The sequence below is a fragment of the Miscanthus floridulus genome, chromosome 18 (genome assembly GCF_019320115.1).
Source record: "Miscanthus floridulus cultivar M001 chromosome 18, ASM1932011v1, whole genome shotgun sequence".
Lineage (NCBI taxonomy): Eukaryota > Viridiplantae > Streptophyta > Magnoliopsida > Poales > Poaceae > Miscanthus > Miscanthus floridulus.
The window spans coordinates 11,184,423-11,206,652 of NC_089597.1; the positions used below are offsets into that span (position 1 = coordinate 11,184,423).

The 22,230-nt window shown below is 45.5% G+C and overlaps 3 protein-coding genes and 1 pseudogene across 4 annotated transcripts; 2 read left to right on the forward strand and 2 right to left on the reverse strand.

Annotated features, from left to right (window-relative positions):
• The first annotated feature begins 230 nt into the window (after positions 1 to 230).
• Positions 231 to 3,111, forward strand: LOC136523286 (protein ENHANCED DISEASE RESISTANCE 2-like; annotated as a pseudogene).
• Positions 3,112 to 3,624: 513 nt separating this feature from the next.
• LOC136520446 (multiple organellar RNA editing factor 2, chloroplastic-like) lies at positions 3,625 to 6,528 on the forward strand. Its single transcript, XM_066513981.1, has 4 exons — positions 3,625 to 4,203; positions 4,344 to 4,441; positions 4,546 to 4,611; positions 6,160 to 6,528. The coding sequence occupies exons 1-4, from the start codon at positions 3,833 to 3,835 to the stop codon at positions 6,300 to 6,302; spliced, it is 678 nt and encodes a 225-aa protein (XP_066370078.1). The 5' UTR covers positions 3,625 to 3,832; the 3' UTR covers positions 6,303 to 6,528.
• Positions 6,529 to 11,489: 4,961 nt separating this feature from the next.
• On the reverse strand, positions 11,490 to 12,878 carry LOC136521559 (formiminotransferase cyclodeaminase-like protein). 2 transcript variants are annotated; one of them, XM_066515306.1, is made up of 3 exons: positions 12,368 to 12,878; positions 12,063 to 12,154; positions 11,490 to 12,020 (listed from the first exon to the last, which is right to left on the reverse strand). In XM_066515306.1, exons 1-3 carry the CDS (start codon positions 12,759 to 12,761, stop codon positions 11,616 to 11,618), a joined length of 891 nt encoding a protein of 296 aa, XP_066371403.1. In that variant the 5' UTR covers positions 12,762 to 12,878; the 3' UTR covers positions 11,490 to 11,615. The 2 variants fall into 2 exon arrangements, with proteins under 2 accessions (XP_066371403.1, XP_066371404.1); XM_066515307.1 differs by having other exon boundaries at positions 11,490 to 12,154; positions 12,368 to 12,844.
• A 1,270-nt stretch (positions 12,879 to 14,148) lies between these two features.
• LOC136519971 (chaperone protein dnaJ GFA2, mitochondrial-like) lies at positions 14,149 to 19,428 on the reverse strand. Its single transcript, XM_066513373.1, has 17 exons — positions 19,222 to 19,428; positions 19,035 to 19,118; positions 18,839 to 18,930; positions 18,297 to 18,380; positions 18,163 to 18,201; positions 17,823 to 17,945; positions 17,251 to 17,301; positions 17,087 to 17,174; positions 16,933 to 16,997; positions 16,772 to 16,846; positions 16,327 to 16,399; positions 16,136 to 16,224; positions 15,977 to 16,048; positions 15,481 to 15,537; positions 15,352 to 15,400; positions 14,679 to 14,745; positions 14,149 to 14,594 (listed from the first exon to the last, which is right to left on the reverse strand). Exons 1-17 carry the CDS (start codon positions 19,319 to 19,321, stop codon positions 14,495 to 14,497), a joined length of 1,308 nt encoding a protein of 435 aa, XP_066369470.1. The 5' UTR covers positions 19,322 to 19,428; the 3' UTR covers positions 14,149 to 14,494.
• Positions 19,429 to 22,230: the final 2,802 nt, after the last annotated feature.

Here is a 22,230-nt window from a genome sequence, read left to right on the forward strand (position 1 = left end):
TTCTGACTATATAAAGGAGGGCAGAGTTCCTAGAGAAAGATAACGCAACATTTTACAATCAATCCAACGCAAAGGCTAACGCCGACTGGACGTAGGGCTATTACTCGATCACGATTGAGGGTCCGAACCAGTATAAATCGACTGTCTCTTGCGTTTACCGTCGAGTTCTGCATATGCTAAAGCTCGAACAAACTGCCCCGGGTACCCCCGTGGTAGGCTATCGGTGGTAAAACATCGACAACTACTTACCATCATTCCAGTACCACTCTTTCTTGCAGATGCTGAACTGTGTTGCTGGTACAAAGAACGCACAACTATTTAACCTGTAATTACATGATGTCTTGATTATCTATCAATAATAAAGTGCAAACAAAGCTTGGTCTCAATGTCCCTTTGCCTGATGGTTTGTTGTCATGAGGATTTGACATTATATTTATTTCTAGGATTGCTTGAATATTTTTCACAAACAGATGAAATTCATACAGTTCCAAGGATTCCGGTGATGCATACCATGGTTAATGCGGTCTCAATGAAGAAGGACCAGAACCTTCAAGAACCTGACTCGAAGACCAAACAAACTGATAGCAAACATTTAGATATGGTAGATGAAGAGTCGGAAGATGACGATGACTACAAGTCCCTGAAGCTGATTTGGAGGTGAATACCTGTTTTACAGTCACGCCCTAAAAACATTCACCCTACTTTTGTACTTTGCCAAAAGTTTTGTTGTTCATCACTTCACAGTTTCATTGCAATTCATGTACAGGAAGAACCTACCAAATCCGACAGTGATGCTAAGAGGTCAGGTTATTTTTTTTTCAAATTTCCATTCTTTTAGTTTGATTGATGACTTTATAGGTTGCCCAGTTATGTCTTAACCTGACCCCTTTGCCATTCTATTTGGTGGTCCTTCAGACCCAATAGATTTGTCCTGGTTTTCGGGCATTTTTCGTCAGGATACAAATGAGAAAAGTCATAACTGTTGGGCAGTACCTGATAGCAAGATCTTTAAAGTTCATAGCAAGACCTTTTCCACATGACAAATCAAAGGTCCAGGCGTTCAAGTGACACAATTGGTTTATTTTCTTTTTGTAGCCTAGCAGGCAATCGAAGGGCGGGTCTGGTGCAAGCGGTAGAGTCTTGTCGTCTGTGACCGGAAGGTCCCGGGTTCGAGTCGCGGTCTCCTCGCATTTGCACAGGCGAGGGTAAGGCTTGCCACTGACACCCTTCCCAGACCCCGCACAGAGTGGGAGCTCTCTGCACTGGGTACGCCCTAGCCTAGCAGGCAATCAAGTGTTTAGTATTTTGTCATTTGACTTGCAGGTACCAGCAGGGAAGTATCTTATGGAGCTCGTAGCGATTGACTGGTTTAAGGACACCAAGCGTATGGATCACGTTGCTAGGCGGAAAGGATCTACGGCTCAGGTTAGAAAACCTGTCATGGTTGCTTAATGGCACATTCCTATCTTAGCCCACTTTTTCTGTAACCGCAATGCAAACTTGGAATAGTAGAATACCATTGTCTCGGAGGACTGTTGGTTCAACCAAAACTTTCCTTTCAAATAAAATGCCATTGTTGCATACGGATTTAGATTAGTGTTCCTGCTCCTAACTAATACAGTGCTTCTGCTACATGATGATTTCAACTGAACCTTTACTAATGTAGGTTGCTGCTGATAAGGGAATGTTCACTTTCCTAGTAAACATACAAGTAAGCTCGTGTTCTAACAATCCCTCCATGTTCATTTCTTTCTGTCCTGCTTGGATCTTTTCTCACAGAAACGTGACCGCACAGAGCACAAAAGAAAATAAAGATAAATTGGTGCCTTGCACAACAATCTGCATGTTTTTTAAATGACTAATTGGTATTTGATTCATAAATCATACAGAGTAGTTCATAAACATTACAAACAAGAGCAAGTGCGAATACATTGAAAATTTACTTATGACAGACATTCTTTGCGTGATTGTTATTTATCACTTTCTCAACTAATTTTGAGAATTGAATGATAAACTTATGGATTTCTTCCAAGTTTGTTCCTATTGCTGATTTTTCTTCTATACTTAGGTTATGCTCTTTAAGTCACTGTTCTCCTGCAGATTCCTGGACCAAGTCATTACAGCTTGGTCCTTTATTTTGTCTCAAATTCCTTGGAGAAAGGATCACTGTTGCAGCGTTTTGCCGATGGTGATGATGATTTCCGAAACAGCAGACTGAAGCTTATCCCCTCTGTTCCAAAGGTCTGTTCCAGTGTGAAGTCATTCAAAGTGTTCTTTGTAATCCGTTCTCACTTTAGCACGTTCAAATTCTCCAGGGGTCTTGGATAGTGCGGCAAAGTGTTGGAAGCACACCTTGCTTACTGGGGAAAGCCGTGGATTGCGGCTATTTGCGTGGTCCTGACTACTTAGAAGTAAGTCCCTTCATCAGTAATAGTTCCAATTTAAATTCTTTTAGTTGATGAACAGCGAAATACATTCTATTGGTCATGTGTGAACATGGTTCAGTTGAATTCAGATTGAACAAGTAGAACGTCACATTCTTTTTGGTCATGCACGGACTACAAACCTATGATGAATACATTCTTACACCGTGACAATTCTGCAGGTGGATGTAGATATTGGTTCATCCGCGGTAGCCAATGGGGTACTGGGCTTGGTGTTTGGTGTTGTTACCACCTTGGTAGTTGACATGACGTTTCTTATACAGGTAAATGAAACCCCCATATACAATCTTTGTTTCTTTCTGGCTCTAGTTCAGTGACTTCTCTGCCAAATGCTTGTTTTCTGACTGTTGTGTTGCACCTGCAGGCAAACACATACGACGAGCTCCCAGAGCAGCTCCTAGCACGGCTATCACACATCAAACCTTCCGCAGCAGTGTATCCTGACTTTGAAAACATTTCCTGAGCGGGACAAATCAATCTGTGCAGATTCTTTCATTCTTTTCCCCCAAAGACCCAAACGGTCTCAATTTGTTCAGTCACTGCAGCATTTTGCAGTTCGATACAGTGAGGTTCAGACATACTGTAGCAGTGCACAAGTTCCTTGTACCTCGCCTTCATACAGTTTTGACTCTTTTTTGGGTCTTTTTTTTATTACTTTACTGGTGTAGCTTGGGCTTCTTACAGATATTGTAATGCAATAGATACATCGAAGTGAGATATACAGATACAGCATGGTTCGGAAACCAATTCATGTGCTATAGTATATTGGTTGAAAAATATACACCAGCATGGTAGATGACCTTTTGTGCATTGTGCACTTTTTTTTTGAAATTCAGGTATCCAATAATAAAATCTCTATTCCTCACAAAAAAGAAAAGGACAATTTTTTTTTGATAAAACAAAGAAAAGGGCAATGGAGACACACAATTGGCAGTGCAGATGAAGTTGAGTAAATTTCAAAAACTTAGAACTATTTTTGACACATGTTGCAATAAAAAAAGACACGAGGTCATAAGAACTTATAGTTTGTATTGTAGGTTTGCGTACTGGGCATAAGAAGTTATGGGTGTTTCTTTTTTTTTTTTTTTGCAATGTATCGAATAGTAGTACGAGTAAGTTCTGAAACTGAAGTTTAACTCGTTGAAATTCGTGCACATCCTGAACCGCTGAAACTCCTTTTTGTGCTTTCATCAGTTGGGCTTTCTGGATTGCTCATCAGATCCGGTCCATGAATGCCACTTTAGGCCCATTCACAGCCCAAACCCCACTGGGCTTAAATCTCTCGCCGTCAAGCAGCTTTAAATTCGGATCCCCGCACACACTCCGCTTCCGCATTCATTCCACCATTGCCCCCGTCCACAATCCCCGCCAGCTAGGGTTTTACCACCATGGCCGCCGCCGCCGCCGCAGCCGCCGCGCGGAGGCTCCTCTCCCGCCGCGCCTCCTCGTCCTCCCTCTCCGCGCTCCACCGCCGCGGCGCTGCCGCAGAGCAGTCGCTGCTGCTGCGCCCGGCGGTCGTCGCGGCGGCCTCTCGCCTCGGCTTCACGCGCGGGATGGCGCGGCGGCCGGGCGGGGACGGCTACGGCCCTACGCGGCCCGGCGCGGGCGGGGACCGCGCGCCCTCGGAGATGGCGCCACTGTTCCCTGGGTGCGACTACGAGCACTGGCTCATCGTGATGGACAAGCCCGGCGGGGAGGGCGCCACCAAGCAGCAGATGATTGACTGCTACATCCAGACCCTCGCCAAGGTCCTCGGAAGGTACGTACGGCTCGTTCTCCTCCGACCCGCCGAGGCACCAATCGCCCCCTTCCAAGATTGCCGTAGTTCCCCTTTCGAAGCTGAGGAGTGGGGTGGTTTTCGAAAATGAAATCTGACGTTTTTTTTTTTCTGTGATACAGCGAGGAGGAGGCGAAGAAAAAGATCTACAACGTCTCGTGCGAGCGCTACTTCGGGTTTGGGTGCGAGATCGATGAAGAGACATCTAATAAGCTCGAGGGTTCGTTCAATCTGTTCTCTAGATGCCATTATTACTTTGCTGTCCTTTTTGCTAAATTCGACCTGATACATATCTGATGACGTTTTGTTTATGTTGAGCTACAGGGCTCCCTGGTGTTCTCTTTGTGCTCCCGGATTCGTATGTTGATCCTGAGTACAAGGACTATGGAGGTAGCTTTCTTCTCTTGCCCCAGTTATCACTGTATGATTGTTCATATCTTACTTAGAATGGCATATGGTTATGCTGCTACTAGATTTTGTCTAGCATATTGGATCGGTTGTTGTAAATAGCATATTTCATCATGGAAGCGTGATGAAGCCAGCACATTAGTTTCCTTCTTCCAATGGCTATGGATTGATATCTACACTTTCTTTTAGCCTTACCTGAATGAGACCGGAAATTAGGCTTATTATTGAATTGGTTAGAGACATGCTTCCATTTCAATGCTGTCTCGTCAGGCCAAATCTTATGCTGTTGATATTCTAGTCCATCTTGGCAAAGCTGTGAAGCCTTGTGGGCAATGCCCAGCTTTGAATGCTAATGGACTGATAACAAGTGTCTCTCTAACGATTCTGCGCTTCAATGAAATGGGGCACAGATCAGTAGGGACGAGACATTGCAAGCTCATTTCATGCCCAATCTAGATGCTTTTATATGTTCTGTCTTCAGTAGTTGAACCAGTGTCCAGTCTCAACCACGCTGGTTCTAGTCCATCTTGGCAAAGCTTGGAGCCTAGTCGGCAATGTCTTGCTTTGAATGCTAATGGACTGATAATGAGTGTCTCTCTAACGGTTCCGTGTTTCGATGAAATGAGGCTCAGATCAGTAGGGATGAGACATTACTAGCACATTTTCGAGCCTAACCTAGAGAGGCTTTTATGAGTTTTATCTTCGGTAGTCGAACCAGTGTCCAGTTGAACCACACTGGTTTTCTAGTCCATCTTGGCAAAGCATGGAGCCTAGTTGGCAATGTCTTGCTTTGAATGCTAATGGACTAATAATAATGGTCTCTCTAACGGTTCTGCACCTCAATAAAATGGGGCACAGATCAGTAGGGATGAGACATTTGTTTTGCATTTTACTTGCATGTTTAGGCTCCTTTGTATGTTTATCTTTGGTAGTGTCTGTTTACCATTCTTAACCACACTAGTGTTCTAGTCCATCTTGGCTGAACATGGAACTTACCCAGCAATGTCTTTAGACTAGCAAGTGTCTCTCTAACTGTTCTTCACCTTAATGAAACGGGTCACAGATCAGTAGCTATGAAACAACTGCTATTATGAACAGTTGTGGTTTGCCATGGTGAAAATGAATTGAAATGAAACCCAACCTTACTTGGTTTTGAGAGAGAATTGTTGCCAAACCTCTAGCTGTCTACTCTCTGATCCATGGTATCCTCATGTCACATGTTTTTGTGCCATCATTTTGTTTAGTCCATCTTGGCAAAACAAGATAATCAATAGGCAATGTCTTGTTTTGAATGCTAACAATTGACAACTCCCATCTTGGTTCTGCTCTTTACGAAACGAAACTAGAGTTGTGGATCAGCGGAGATAAAACATTGAATACTCCAATTGTCCTAGCATATTGGACGGACATGGGCTGTTTGGAATCACTATAGTATTAGTGATGATAGGATTTTTTTAATTCTGTTTTCTGGTTATTTTTGCATTGCTGTTGGAAAAATATGCTAATGCCCCTAACCTTTTTGTTCCACAGCTGAGCTCTTTGTCAACGGTGAGATTGTTCAGAGGCCTCCTGAGAGGCAGAGAAGGGTCGAGCCCGTGCCACAGAGGTCAGCAGATAGGCCTAGGTACAATGACAGGACCCGCTACGCACGCAGGAGGGAGAACCAGCGATGAGATGTGGGATAAAAAGAGCACAATAACAGGTCCAGGTGGTTTCAGCTCTGGAATTCAAGGATAGTATCACATCTACCAAATGGACAATCTCCCAGTTGCATGTTCACCTTATGCGGTCTAGAGTATCGTTTCTATGTGCTCAACTTGGATGTATTGTACTCTGTAATTACAGTTACTCAGAGATTGGAAGGACCTGGCTTGGAATGCATGCATTGTTACTAGCACATTATTGCAGCTTTTTGCCCTTGTAAATTTGTTTCATGATCAACTCCGCCTATGGTGGGGCGCCTTTGGTGTCCCACCATAGCAGGTCCCAAGCCCTGGTAAAGGAGGAGGATTGTGTTAGGCGTGGTGAGCCAATGTAAAAACTTAGCCACTTAAATGGAGATGAAACCCGAAAGAAAATCGTTGGGGGCGTAACCCTCTTAGCGACGCGCCATATCGGAACCCGGGTATGGTGTTAAATGAGCAAGGGCCGGGTCGTCACCTTCGTGACGCGCTGTGTCGTGATCTGGGCATGGTGTCAAGTAACCAAGGAGGATCGGGTTGTCGCTTCCTTAGTGGCGCGCTACATCGGCGCCCGGGTGTAGTGAAAAATGAGCAAGGATCTTCGCATCAGAGTCGACGGGTGCGAAGGGTAAGGAAGCTAGTCGAACCAACTAGGATCCGTTTAGGTAGTTGGAATGTAGGGTCACTTACAGGTAAGTTAAGAGAATTAGTTGATACCGCGACTAGGAGGCGTGTAAATATATTATGCGTAAAGAGACTAAATGGAAGGGTCAGAAGGCGAAGGAGATGGACAATACATGTTTCAAGCTTTGGTACACAGGGACAGTCGCGAATAGAAATGTAGGAGTTTTGATTGATAAGAGCCTCAAGAATGGTGTGGTGAGAGTGAGAAGGCAAGGAGATAGGATTATCTTAGTCAAGCTTGTCGTTGGTGATATGGTCTTGAACGTAATTAGTGCGTATGCCCCTCAAGTAGGCCTCGACGAGAGTGCTAAGAGACAGTTCTGGGAAGACTTAGATGGTCTGGTTAGAGCTATACCTAGTAGTGAGAAGCTTTTTATAGGAGATTTTAATGGGCATGTAGGTATTACAAGCGCAGGTTTTGAGGCAGTTCATGGAGGTTTTGAGTATGGTAGTAGGAATCAGGAGGGGGAGGAAGTTCTGGACTTCGCGGTAGCTTTTGACCTGATGATAGCCAATACTTTCTTTAGAAAGAGAGAATCTCATCTAGTGACCTTCAGTAGCGGACAACACTGTAGCCAGATTGACTTTGTCCTCGTAAGAAGAAAGGACAAACGAGCATGCTTGGATTGCAAGGTGAAACCAGGAAAGTGTGTTGTTTCTCAACATAAGCTTTTGGTGGCAGATTTTTGTTTTCAGGTGCGTGCCCGTAGGGATAAACAAGCTAAGATTGAAAGAACAAAATGGTGGAAACTGAAAGGGGAGACGTCAGAGGTATTTAGGAAAAAGGTTATCAAAGAGGGCTCTTGGAAGGAAGAAGACGACATAAACAATATGTGGGACAAGATGGCAACCAACATTTGGAAGGTAGCCTCAGAGGTGTGTGGAGTAACCAAAGGAAGGGAACGCGAGGCTAAAGATACCTGGTAGTGGAACGAGGAAGTCCAAAGGGCTATTAAGGAGAAGAAAGAATGCTATAGATGCTTATACCATGACAGGAGTGTGGACAACATAGAGAAGTATAAGGTGGCAAAGAAGACTGCAAAGCGAGCTGTAAGTGTGGCAAATGGTAGAGCGTACGAGAATCTTTACCAACATTTGAGTACGAAGGAAGGAGAGAAAAACATTTATAGGATGGCTAGGGTTCGTGAGAGAAAGACACGGGACTTCAACCAAGTTAAGTGCATTAAGGATGAAAGGGAGCATCTCTTGGTAAAGGAGGATGAGATCCGACATCGATGGCAAGAGTATTTTGACAAATTGTTCAATGGTGAGAATATGGACACAACCTTTCAGTTAGATGACTCTTTTGATGACACCAATAGGCGCTTTGTGCGGAGAATCCAAGAATCTGAGGTCAGAGAGGCGTTGAAAAGGATGAAAGGAGGTAAGGCGATGGAACCGGATGGTATCCCAATCGAGGTGTGGAGATGCCTCGGGGACATAGCTATAGTATGGTTAACCAAGCTGTTCAACCATATTTTTTGATCGAACAAGATGCCTGATGAGTGGAGGAGAAGTATATTGGTACCGATCTACAAGAATAAAGGGGATATTCAAAGTTGTACAAATTACCGGGGAATTAAGTTGATGAGTCATACTATGAAGCTATGGGAGAGAGTTATCGAGCATCGCTTGAGAGCAATAACGCGGGTCTCTATGAATCAATTTGGTTTCATACCCGGAAGGTCAACCATGGAATCCATTTTCTTAATAAGACAAGTTATGGAGCGGTATAGGGAGAAGAAGAAGGACCTACACATGGTTTTTATTGAGAGAAGGCTTATGATAAAATACCAAGGAATGTTATGTTGTGGGCTTTGGACAAACATAAAGTTCCAACGAAGTACGTTGGACTCATTAAGGACATATACAACAATGTTGTGACTAGAGTTCGAACAAGTGATGGAGACACGGATGACTTCCCAATTAGGATAGGACTACATCAAGGGTCAGCTTTGAGCCCTTATTTGTTTGCTTTAGTGATGGATGAGGTCACAAGGGACATACAAGGGGACATCCCTTGGTGTATGCTTTTCGCGGACGATGTAGTGCTAGTTGATGAAAGTCGGACAGGAGTGAATCAGAAACTAGAGTTATGGCGGAAGACTTTGGAGTCCAAAGATTTTAGACTTAGTAGAACTAAAACTGAGTATATGATATGTGACTTCGGCACTACTACTCGGGAGGAGGAAGATATTAGTTTGGAAGGTCAAGTAGTGCCTAGGAAGGATACATTTCGATATTTAGGATCAATGCTACAGAGGGACAGGGATATTGATGAAGATGTTAGCCATAGAATCAAAGCAGGGTGGATGAAGTGGCGGCAAGCGTCTGGTGTCCTATGTGACAAAAGGGTACCACAGAAGCTAAAAGGCAAATTTTATAGGACGGCGATTAGACCTGCTATGTTGTATGGTGTAGAATGTTGGCCTACGAAAAGACGACATATTCAACAGCTAAGTGTCGCGGAAATGCGTATGTTGCGTTGGATTTGCGGTCATACAAGAAGGGATCGAGTTCGGAACGATGATCTACGTGAGAGATTAGGGGTAGCACCAATTGAAGAAAAGCTTGTCCAACACCGGTTGAGATGGTTTGGACATGTGCAACGGAGACCTCCAGATGCACCGGTGCGTAGTGGAATCCTAAGTCAGGATAGTAACGTGAAGAGAGGCAGAGGAAGACCGAAGTTGACTTGGGTAGAGGCAATAAAAGGAGACTTGAAAGGATGGAATATACCCAAAGACTTAGCCTTAGATAGGAGTGCTTGGAAGATAGCTATTCACGTGCCTGAACCTTGATTGCTTCTGTTGGGTTAACTCTAGCCTACTCCAACTTGTTTGGGACTTAAAGGCTTTGTTGTTGTTGTAAATTTGTTTCATGATCGAAACTTCTACTAGATTGACTGAGTTTATGAAGAATCTATAATTTCATTAGTTTCTTGCACCTTAATTGCGCTTGCATCTCTTGAGAAAATCAGTATTGCAGTGTGGCATACTTGTCAATGTGGGCAAGCGTCATCTTCAGCCGACAGGCCTTTTTTTTTAGAGGTTGAGCTGACTGCATTTGCAGCTTATGAACCACTCTTTGGTACAATTGGAAAAACCCTCTTGAAACATATACGTAGGCCTGACTGCCGGCTACAGGCTAGTTGGCGAATTCGACAAGGCTTTATTGTACCGTAGATCGGTAGTAAGCGGCTGGCGGCTACAGGCTACTTGGCGAATTCAACAAGGCCCTGTTAGTTCCCTCCAAAACGCTAAATTTTTCAAAATTTTTCGTCACATCGAATCTTTGAACGCATGCATGAAGCATTAAATATAAATAAAAAATAAAACTAATTACACAGTTTAGATGAAATCCACGAGACGAATCTTTTAAGCCTAATTAGACTATGATTGGACACTAATTGTCAAATAACAACGAAATGTTACAGTAACGTTTTGCCAAATTTTTCGTGAACCAAACTGGCCCCAGTCTTTATTGTACCGTAGATCGGTAGTTCGGTAGTAAGGGCCTGTTTAGTTTCCTCCCAAAATGCTAATTTTTTCAGGATTCCCTGTCACATTGAATCTTTAGATGCATGCATGAAGTATTAAATATAAATAAAAAATAAAACTAATTACACAGTTTAGATGGAATCCACGAGACGAATCTTTTAAGCCTAATTAGACTATGATTAGACACTAATTGCCAAATAACAACGAAAACTGCTACAGTGTCATTTTACCAAAAATTTTGGAACTAAACCGGCCCTAAGCGGTTGACTTGTTTTGGTTCTCTGGCATGCAGTTTTGTGCTCTATCTCAACTACTGACTGCAGAAAAAGATTTGAGCTTGTTTGATGAGAACTTTACATATCCCGTGAAATTAAGGGCGCAGCCAGTGCAGAGAGCTCTCGCTCTGTGCGAAATCTGGGAAAGAGTGTCAATGGCAAGCCTTATCCTCGCCTGTGCAATGTGAGAAGACCGTGACTCGAACCCGGGATCTTCCGGTCACAGACGGTAAGACTCTACTGCTTGCACCAGGCCCACACTTCACATATCCCATGAAATTGTTCGTTTTAAATTAGTATATTTTGTACCATAACAAATATGCTGCAAAGTCAAATGCTATGATATGTAGTCAAGTTTTGAGTCAGTTTTACTATAGTCGCCTTTATTGTTCAGGATGAAAACAAGACCTAGAGCGCCTTGCACGTTTTCACCCTTTTACAGTCTCAGTCTGCCAGCTTGTCTTGTTTCTTTGTGGCAACGTATATTTTCCTATCATTGCCATGAGCCTATGAATACCATGCCAATGCTTCCACTGTTCTTGAACCAGATGCTTCCATTGTTCTTCAACCAGATTGAGATGGTTGCTTACTGTTCGCAGCTCAACTTTTTGCCATTGTTCAGAGGCGTCCAGAGATACAGGCCTGTGACATTCTACAACTGCTGACTTGCTAGGTAGGTTATTATAACTCGCGAAGATAGATTATTATGAACTCATGAAGATCCACAACTTCATTAGTTTTGTGTTATTCCATAATTCTGCTTTCTGCTCCTGATAATCAGTACTGTGATGCACCATGACCCTGTGATAACTTTCTGAACTGCACACCAAATGCCAAATAACCTGTCACTGCTGAGAAGCCAAAGCTTGAGCCGCCTGCTGCAAGTACAGCTCGACGACCTTCTCCTGCGAGAAGTCGGTGAAGTACCCTTCGCCGACGCCGACTCCCATCTCGGCGGCTAGCCGGCGCACCCTCTCCTGCACCTGTTCCGCGCCCACCGCGGCCGGGTCGAGCAGGTTGCAGGCGACCTCGGCGGCGCCGTCGCCGCGCGCGAGCCCCATGGCCTGCACGGACGCGAGCCCGCCGCCGCGCTCGCTGACGGCGCGCGCGATGCGCCTCGCGGCGCCGACGTCGGCCGTGCGCACGGGCACGTTGTAGTTGTCCACCCACGCCGTGGCGCCCACCACCACCACGCCCTTGGACCTGGACGGCGTCCCGGGCCCCGCGTCGGGGGCCACCGGCAGCGGCGACGACGGCCACGCGTCCGGCGCGCCGCGCCATTGCTCGCCGTCCGGGGAGGTCGGCGTGAAGTAGCCTAACTGCCTCCTGATGGACGCCAGCGTCCTGCCGTCTTTGTGAGCTGCGCCGTAGAGATACGTAGGCACTGCTACATAGAAATGCACAATGGTTAAGCACATGTTTCAGTGAAAATTGCAGATTTTGGCCCTAAAAGGTGGTTTATCTGCAAGGCTTATGCAATTGTATATAGCAAAGATGGTGCCTTTTTTTTTTTTGTCTCAGTTGATTGATTCTTAGATGCAGTCGTCTATTCATCAATTGCAGCAAAATCGCATTTGGGGGGTGAGGAGCAACGGACCTTGAAGCTTGTCTCCGATGTCCGCCGCCACAGCCCTGGTGAGCGCGGCAACATCCTCGAGGCGGGCGCCGGCCAGAGGGTGGAACGCGACGTGGTCGACGACGCCGAGGCGCGGGTGCGCGCCGGCGTGGGCGCCGAAGTCAACGGCCTCGAGCGCGGCCGCGACCACGCGGAACGCCGCGCGGTGCAGCGGCGGCGGCGAGGCGGCGACGTCGCCCGCGAGAGGGGACACGAGCGTGTACCCGACCCGGTTGTAATCGTCGTCGGCGAAGGCGTTCACGAGCACGGCCGCCGGGCGGAGCCCCGCCGCCGCGCGCTCGATGGCGCGCAGCGCCCCCGCGTTGCGGGCCTCGGAGATGTAGAGCTTGCAGCACGCCAGCGCCGGCCTCACCATGCTCGCGCCGTCGTCCCTCTTCGCCTGCGTCGTCGTCGTGACGACAGCAGCAGCATTTTTCTGGGCTTGGGGGAATTTGAGACGATAGCAACAGTTTGTTTGGTGGTGCAGAACCGCTCGTCTGGTACATGCGAGCTGCGGCCACAGATTTGTACCAAAAAAGTAACTTTTTTATAATCTCACCTTTTGAGTAATCATTTTTTTAATTTAATTGAATTTACAGAAAATTGTACCAAATGAATTGGCATCTTCAGAGATCAGCACAAACCCATGCCAACCCCCACAAATTATACTTCGTCAGTTCCAAATTATAAATCATTTTAACTTTCTTGGAGAATCACGACATCTCAAATTCGATCAAAATTATTGAGATTCATGACATCGTATAATATAAAAATTATAATTAATAAAGAATATGATCTTACTTAGTAGGTACCATTAATGTTATTATTTTATTATATAAATTTGATCAAACTTGAAATGCTTTGACTTTTCAGAAAAGTTGGAGTGAGTTAGAGCATCTGTAAATTTGGACGTCTATACTGGCTCTCTAAAATAATTTAGCCACTCAAAATGGAGAAGTTCCACAGCAGCTTCTCCAAAACTGGCTCTTTTTATTTTGAAAACTGCCACCACGTCATTAGACCCCACATTAAAACTATTCGAATTACTGTACCACTGTAGTGAAACTGTTTCTCATTTGCTAAGGCCTGTTTAGATGCAAGCCAAAAATAAAATTTTTTTAAGATTTTCCGTCACATCAAATCTTGCGGCACATTTATGGAGTACTAAATGTAGACGAAAAAAAACTAATTACACAGTTAGTTGAGAAATCGTGAGACGAATCTTTTAAGCCTAAATAGTCCATAATTGAACAATTTTTACCAAATACAAATGAAAGTGCTACAGTAGTCAAAAGCCAAAAATTTTCGGAACTAAACGCGCCGTAAGTGCTGCTACTCGCACATGGTCTGAACTCTGAAACATCCATCTGCAAGCTCTCTCTCTATCTTACCATGTTCGATCATTCAGTCCTCGCCGCTCGTCACTCCATTGTTCTACACATCTTGAGGAGGTGCCAGCGGGGAGCACGGAGCAGCCGGGCATGGCAGGTGGTGCGAGCGCGGTTGGATGAGGTGCTGCGTCGAGGCGCGCGCGGTAAACACGGGGGCGACCCGCGATGCCCGCTCGCCTACTGCTCAGTATCTTGGAGAGCATGTTAACGAGGCTGTTGGAGCGGGTTTTCTCTCAATTTTACCGAAGTCGGGTGGGATAACGAGTCTGTTGGAGGAAAGAGTAGATCGGCATGTCTATATTCTTCGAAACAGATAAAAGGAATTGGAAATACATCTTTCGTCAAGAACAGGAAGAAAGTTTAGCCAGGCACTACAGTGAACAGGAAGAAAGTTTAGCCAGGCACTACAGCAGTCCATCTTAATAGGGATCGGTACCGTGTGTTTTTACATCAGCTCACTCTGATCCACAAAATTGTACAGGAGTCCTTGCACACACTGCTAGTGTTAGGCTTAGGATTAAACACATCAGGCAGGGCGATCTAGTTATTCCAACTACAAAATCCCAAACAAAGATCTATATGTTGCGGTGGAAATTCCAGTATTCCATGAAACCAGCTATATCTTGCCCCTGCGAATTTCAGGCAGCAGCCTATTCTACCTCACCCTATAAATATCAGCTAAGGCGCTATTGGAACGTGGATTGGCTCCTAAAATCGGCTATCCTGATGCCCCGGCTGCCTTCGCGTCCTTCTCATCTTCGCCTTGCTCTTCCTTTGCGAATTCCTCAATCAGCACCCGCTGTCTTGGTGTCAAATTTCTGCAGGACATTATATGTGAGACTCACATGTAGCAGTTCGATGCACAATAGTATAAGAGTACTCCATTTTGAGAGGCAGCTTACACAGGGATGTTGACATTGAAATGGACATATTGATCTCCATAGTACGGTGAGTTTCTTGCCTTGATCCCTGCAGGATACATCAGTATTTAGGTTTTGGTTTATATGCACATGCAAGTTCCCACAACTTCTTAAATTCAAATTGGCAGCTCACCTAGATGCCGCTTAAATTTATAACACATAAGCAGGAAAATTTGATTGATTGATTTATTCATAATTTTGTTACTTTTTTCCTCGAAAAACGCAGGAGAGCTGTGCATCAATATATTAAGAAGTAAAAATGGGAAAGAACCCATACAACACACCCCAGGCCAGCCAAAAAGGCAAGCCCTCACACTCACACCAACTCACGCCAAACTTTTGTTACTTCCACACAAGAAAATAATCTGACATCACTATGTTCCAGAAAACTTTTGGATATTCATCAACTTAATTGTTTCATCTTGTGCACATTCTGTTCCCTTATCTCTCTGTGTGCTATTAAATATTAATATTTTTCCTGTTTCACTTAACCTAACCGCTTCATTTTGTGCAGTTAACTAAACAACAATAATTTTAGGAACACCAGGCATGCCATTCAAAAGACTACAAGTACGCATTATAGCTGTGTTACAAGCTGTAATTAAAGAGAGAAATGCACTCGCAAAACAGAACAGAAATCTGCAGAGTAAATTACCTTTTCCTCTCAGAACTACCTTCTGACCAGGTTGAGTACCAGGTTTGACCTGTGAGAAGATAGCAAGGTCAATGAAAATTATCAAAGATATAAAGGGAATGTACAATGAAAGTCAGCTATCTGACGTACCTTTAGAACAACGTCTCCACTGAGAGTTGGGACTTGAACTGTCCCTCCCAAAATTGCCTACAAAGTATGAGCAATCAGAATATGCATGCTACTAAAAACTGCTAAGGAAACAGCCTAATCACCCATTTTCAGGGGACTAGGGGAGTAGAGATGCAGGCACAAAGATATAGCCTAGCCTATACCTGACTGTCTGAGTTACTAGTAGACGGATATTTCATTTAAAAGACCCACATAAGGTTCTAAGTCCCTTGTTGGTGGTAACAGACAACATCAAGAGCCAGTCTGCCGGTGTGATTAAAGTAAGAATATTGCTAGCTGCCTGAGAGGCCATAAAGATTTTTTTCTTTCTTTCTTTGCCTCTTTGGTAAGTCGATGTATCAGAATGAGGTTCACATCTTAGCACCATGGAAAGGTGGTTAGCACCATATGGACACTTCATTTAGCTATATTCATAGGGTGCAAAATGAACAGATTGTTGGAAAATGCACCAAATTACCTGAGTCACATTAAGGACAGCATCAACATGAATATCACCTTTCTCTCTCCGGAATACAGGATCCTCACGAACCTGGAGAAAAAATAGCCTTTGCAGGTTAACTATATTCGTTCATTCATCAACTGTGCAACTGAACTGTAAGGGCCGAAGAGGACTGACCTTGAGGGCCACATAAAGATCACCTGGACGGCCATCTGGGTCTTCTCCACCTGATCTAACCACCTTTATAGTATCCTCGTTATCCGAACCTGCAACAAAAGGATAATGTTCAATTATATCTTGCAACACATAACAAGAGCATCCTAAGAGCACTGAAAGATTCCAATGAACCATGACAACTTGAAACCCACCAGGCAGTATGTCAAGGCAGACTGATTTCGTTCCAGGCACAACTTTGTTACCTCTGCATGTCTTGCAGAATTCCTAAAAGAATAACACAGAAACATAACCACAATGTTGTGGTAATTAATCAGAACTCATAAGCTGCTCTATATAGGAAGTCCACAGAGCACAGGGTAACTCAATTACCTATTTTAAGCAGTTAACATGATAGAGCTGGTTTTATGTGCAGTTAGGAAATAAATCATTCATGAACCATGACTAGTAGGAAAAAATATTGTGAGGTTCAAAGTAATTCAGGCTTCAGGATCGTCAACCTCAGTGAAATATCTGTGCTGAAGGATCGTCAACACATAACAAGAGCATCCTAAGGTTCAAATAGTATACGAGGCCTGCTACATACACTATTTTCTTTTTGTTGCAGCTGATATCTATCATTAAAAAGGGAAATCATACCTTCACAGTCTTCCCAGAACCACCACATTTTGTGCACGTTGATTGCATCCTGAAGGGCCCGGTTTGCATGAACATCTGTCAACAATAGTTAAAAACCAACATAAATAAGAACACTTGTTAAACTGGATAGACAAAAGCAATGTGATGGAGGAAGAACTAACAAATCCTGTCCCCCGGCAAGATAGACATGTTTCAGGTTTGGTTCCAGGAGGCACACCGGTTCCACCTGAAAAAGAAGTCATCATCAGAAAAAAAAATCAGAAGGCCTAAATACCTAAAAAATGAAGTCATGAGATAAAAACTATATCTACATACCGCAGGTTTCACATGTTACAGACGTTTGGAAGTTGATCGTTTTGCTGCACCCTTGAACTGCTTCCATAAATGATAGTTCAAGCGCAACCTGCGAAATGGGATCAATGGAACTGCAATGCACAGGGTACAACTTAATGTGCAATGAAAATGAGTGCAGAAATTACCTTAACATCTCGTCCTCCAAAGTCCCTATCCCTGAAAATATTCCTAAAAAACTTCATAACGAACAAATACAAAAAAACCAGAATTAGTTTTAGCAGATGTAAAAGAGAACTAAAGTACACTCATCAACTAAAAGTCATCAGTTCTGAAGTTATGAAACAAAGTAATGGAGACAGGAAATAGAAATATAATATCCAAGTAACCAACAAGAAATTACGCAATAAATAACGAAATGAAAGAAACTAAACAAAATAAAAGTCGTATATAAAATAAAATCATCCAGTAGTGATTCCAGATCAGTTATGGACTTGATGAGGTAGAATAAATTGTAGCATATATTAGATAAGAAGACATAAATCACAGTGCCTAGTAAACACATGTTCTCACTTTCTGATTAGATCGAAGAAGCTCCATGAAATAAGAATGCAAAATGAAAAAAGCGTCCATAGAAGATGAGTTTTTTTTTTTGTACGGTCAGTGACATATATTGTACAAAGTTGAAAGGAAGCAAACCAATTACTAAAACAGGAAATCTATAAGCTATGATAAGTAAATTTGTAAAGGGATGACATACATCATTCATTCCACCGCCGCCACCGCCACCACCAAAAATATCCTCAAATGGATTTCCAAAACCACCCTTGAAGCCAGTTCCGCCTCCGCCAGAAGCAGCTTTCTCATACTGATCAGGACCAACCTGTAGAAGTTAATGCTAATTCCATCAGTGCCCCAAGACACCAGGTAATCTTACTCTAAAGGTTGGTACGCTCACTATTGTGTATAGTGTGGTGTGGATAAGAGAACTACCAACAAGTTTCAAACATTCAACCACTTATGGATCATCACTAAACTTGTGCTAAGGAAGAGGAGTACAAATGTAAACATATATGCCATCAAAACAGTTGAATCATTACCTGATCATATAATGATCTTTTTTGTTCATCCTTCAAAGTCTACATTGACAGCAAAAATTACGCATCAGAATTCACAGAACCAACACACCTTTAAGTTAGGTATAAGCACAACACACTAAACAGACATCAAGTACCTCATAAGCTCGTTGAACCTCTTGAAACTTACGTTCTGCATCCGCATCACCTTTATTCGTGTCTGGATGAAGCTTCTTTGCAAGCTTTTAGAGCAAATGAAGCAGAAAGAGGTAGGCACGGTAAGGTCACTTGAAGAATGGAAAGGAAACTGTCTAACGATATTTTGAGTGTATCGAGGAAAGGATAATAACAGCATGTACCATCTTAATAAACACCATGGATACGCATTGCATTGCTATAACATTATAAGAAAAATGCGGACCAGATGCTAACCAAACTCTTGCTAAATTGGGTGAGTGCTGATGCACTTTCTAAATGCAACGGTTACAGGGCTATTGCTGGACATTTTGCACCATGATAATTTTCGTACATGGAACCTTTAACACCCTACTGACTACACATACAAATCGTAACAATAACTGAAGTAGCACAACTCTCGTGAACCTAATTTGCACCCTAAGCATGCAGTACCAATATCTACCAATGACACCAGCCGAGTCCCTCAAAATGTGAGGCTGAATTCGAGGCGTCGGAACCATACCCCATAATAGGCCTTTTTGATCTCTGATTGGCTGGCGTTCTTGCTGACGCCGAGCACATCGTAGTAGTCCCTTGCAGCCACCGGCCTGGTCCCTGCACCACGCTCCACCATCAACCCCACTCCCGACGAGCCGAGATCATAACTAATCCGAAACCAAACGAGCGAAGCAGCAACGCTTTCCCCACCACTCACTCACCGTGGAAGAACCTGTGGGCGCTGCTCGGCGACGAGAAGGGCGAACTCCGGGAGGGCGCCGCGCGTGCCGCACCGCTCCATATCCCTGCAGAGGGCGCGGAATCAGCTGAGATCACGGGGAGCACGGGGAGGCCAGGCGAGGCACGAGGAACCGGAGAATCGGAGACCTAGTGGGGATGGGGGCTTACCTCTGTGCGCCCGCGGGAGACGGGAGGAGGAGGACGCGGAGGAGGAGAGGGAGCGGCGGGCGAGCAGGAGCGCAAGGCGTGCGCCGGCTGGGAGCCGCATGGCGGTGGCGGCTGACTGGTGGGCGTGTGGCCTCGCCGGCGCCGCGCGTGCTTGCGGGTTAAGAGAACACTGCGCCGAACGTTCTGGAATGGCCTGCGCTGCTTCTGGGGGTTTGGGGAGCTCGAGATGGGCCTTTGGGCCTTGGTCCAAATGCTTCGTCCGCGTACGGGCCCTCGGCTTGTCCAGCTAGCAAGTTTTTTCTCTCTCAAAATAAAGTTGGCCAGTTGTTTATTTCAATCAATCAAAAAGAAGAAACTGTTACAGAAACGCTAACGGATAACCGGTTGTTTCAACCAGCACCAACAACTGGTTTTTCATCCGTAGATTGGCTTCCCCTGCCTCCCCTAGTCCGTCAGATTGAGACACGCAGCAGCAGCAGCGACCGGTGCGCTCTCTCGCCAATCGTCGATGGCCACGGGCACCGGCCAACCGTGGTGGGCGCCGCCGTCCGCGGCGGATCCCTCCGCCCTGTGGTTCCCATCCCTGCCGTCGTCGTTCACGGCCGACTCGCCGGCGGAGTTTCTCCGCCCAATCTCTGGCACACTGATGGTAGACCCCGTCGTCGCGCCGCCGGGCTAGACCTTCGAGCGCGCCTGCATCCAGGCCTGCGCCGCGCTCACCTTCTCCCCTCCTGCCGTCGCCGCCGACAGGCTGGGCGCGGGCGCCTCGGCCGCGGAGGCCACCAGAGGTCCAGAGGGCGAAGACCCACTCAGTGTATTTTTCTGAAGAATTTGTTTGGATTTTGTATTTTTTTGGAAATCTCTGAAGAATTTGTGAACAATTTGACATATATTTCTCTGATGTTTGGATTCCGTAGAATTAATTTCTATTTTTTTAAAAGTTTGGCATATATTTGTGTTATTCCCAAATTACATCACTCTGTCCAAGATATTACACTGAAGAAATCATTGTAAATATAATAATAAGGCAGTGTAAATATAGTTATAAAATAGTGTAAGTGCATGGGCAAAATACTGGTTATTGGGAGGGGCTAAAACAACTAGTGGTTGGCTAGACGGACTCAAATGTTATTGCTGCTCCATAGACAAGCTTATTGTTTTTGTGGCTCGCAAAAGATGTTGAAACTCATATCTTGTGATTCTCCTCAGCACTGCCTTCACCTGATTGGTGCTCCGGTCCAGGCCCTCCAGTGTCCTTGCAACGATTTGGCAAGTTCCCTTTGTCTGCAAAAAAGTGCAGTTCACATGTTCATGGTACTCCAATAGGCATTTGCATGTCATAACGTTTTCTGAAAAAAACAACAAGGTAAGTGGAATGGATCATAGAAATAGGAAGCAAATATACATATCAATGATCCAGTACCATATACATATCAATAATCCAGGAAAATTGAATTTTAATTTTACTGACGGTATTTTTTATTTCTGTAAGTGCATCGTCAGGGAATTTCTACTTTCTAGTAGTAGGTTCTTGGGTAAACAGGAGGCCGCATAACATCTTTTCATTGTTTTACATCTTATTGTTTCATTCATTTTTTTTAACTTTACATCTCATGTGCTTCTTTGGTTTCTGAAAAAGATTAATGCTAAAATATTTTGTCTTCTTTTGGTTATTTGAAGGAAAGCCCTCAAGGATTTTGACAAACACAACCAATAATCTACCAATGCATGGATTGGATTGTTCGAAACGGGAGTGATGTCATTGGTGGTGGATGGAGATGAAGATATATATGTGTGTTGCGGCATGATATTTTGTCATGTTGGTTTTGTTTTCTTAATATAATAAGTTTGTTAGGCTGTGTGCATTCTTAGATCGATCGATATGCAGAGAAACGGAGTGGTTTCTGTAAGATTGTATCATCTTGATATATATAATTATGAGTTAAACGCACCATAGATCCATTAACTTGTGATGATGTTTCAGTCAGGCCCATCAACTTTCAAAGTGGCTTTTTGATCCATAAACTTCAATGTTGTATCACTTAGATCCACATCCCTCCACATAGACTTCTCATGCTGACGTGGCCTGCTAAAGCAACTGTTGACGCTTCATTTCGTCGTTGTGGGTGCGCGAACAAGCCCGCCGCGGCCACGCTCTTCGCCGGCGCCAGGTGCCAGGTGCGACGGCCCGCCGCTCCCCGACTCGCTCCCGTGCGCCATCCCGCTCGTGGCACTGTCCTCTTCGCCCCCGGCCTCCCCCTCCGCCTCCTTGTCCCCGCTCCCCGTCGTTCGCCCGCTCACCCCGTCCTCACTCTGCTCCGCCATCCACGCGCACGCCCACCCGTTGCCCCGCTCCGCCGCCCCCGCACCCGCCGCGGGAGGAGCTGTGGTGGATTGGCGGCCCCGAGGCACTGCCGCTGAAGCCCCGCCACCACCAGCCCGCGGTCACCTTCGCCGAGACCAGCGGCTCCCTCCTCCAGTCCTCTGACGACGAGGACGAGTATGAGGAGGAGGAGGAGGACGACGGTGCCGACGCAGGGGACGCCCGGCCCCGCGCTGCTGCCGGCCAGTTGAGCGGCTCCCTCTCCCCCTCTCACTGGAGGGGCGGCAGGACCCGTGGCTGCTACAGGTGCGGGAAAGGAGGCGGCTTCTGGGGCCGCGACAAGGAGTCGTGCCTCGGCGGCGGCGCGTCCGACGCGCTGATGGAGGCCGTGGTCGCCAACTTCCTCTGCCTCAGCGCACTCGAGGCTAACAAGCCCGTCATCGGCGCGTCCGGCGCCGCGGCGTTCCAGTCCGCCGCGTGCTCGTCCACCGAGCAGGCGCGCCATGACGCGCTGCACAGCTGCCATGACGCCAAGAAGCCGCTGGAGGAGTTCGTGGCCGCCGTGGACGCCCTCCTGGGAGCCCACCTCGGTCGAGGCTAGCGCGGCGGCAGAGCTCGTGCCTACGGCCTGCCGGTGGTGGCGCTCACGGCCGGCAGATCCTGCGCACGCTAGCAACCCCTTCCTG

What these genes read in the sequence shown, in the direction of transcription:
- LOC136521559 (XM_066515307.1), bottom strand. Translation starts at nt 12,761, where the DNA reads ATGGTGAGGCCGGCGCTGGCGTGCTGCAAGCTCTACATCTCCGAGGCC. An exon ending in CATCGGAGACAAGCTTCAAG is followed by an intron (nt 12,155 to 12,367) that starts GTCCGTTGCTCC and finishes TCTATGTAGCAG; the next exon opens with TGCCTACGTATCTCTACGGC.
- LOC136520446 (XM_066513981.1), top strand. Translation starts at nt 3,833, where the DNA reads ATGGCCGCCGCCGCCGCCGCAGCCGCCGCGCGGAGGCTCCTCTCCCGC. An exon ending in CTCGCCAAGGTCCTCGGAAG is followed by an intron (nt 4,204 to 4,343) that starts GTACGTACGGCT and finishes TCTGTGATACAG; the next exon opens with CGAGGAGGAGGCGAAGAAAA. An exon ending in GACATCTAATAAGCTCGAGG is followed by an intron (nt 4,442 to 4,545) that starts GTTCGTTCAATC and finishes GTTGAGCTACAG; the next exon opens with GGCTCCCTGGTGTTCTCTTT.
- LOC136519971 (XM_066513373.1), bottom strand. Translation starts at nt 19,321, where the DNA reads ATGCGGCTCCCAGCCGGCGCACGCCTTGCGCTCCTGCTCGCCCGCCGC. An exon ending in CTGCCTTGACATACTGCCTG is followed by an intron (nt 16,225 to 16,326) that starts GTGGGTTTCAAG and finishes CTTTTGTTGCAG; the next exon opens with GTTCGGATAACGAGGATACT. An exon ending in GGTAGTTCTGAGAGGAAAAG is followed by an intron (nt 14,746 to 15,351) that starts GTAATTTACTCT and finishes TGTATCCTGCAG; the next exon opens with GGATCAAGGCAAGAAACTCA.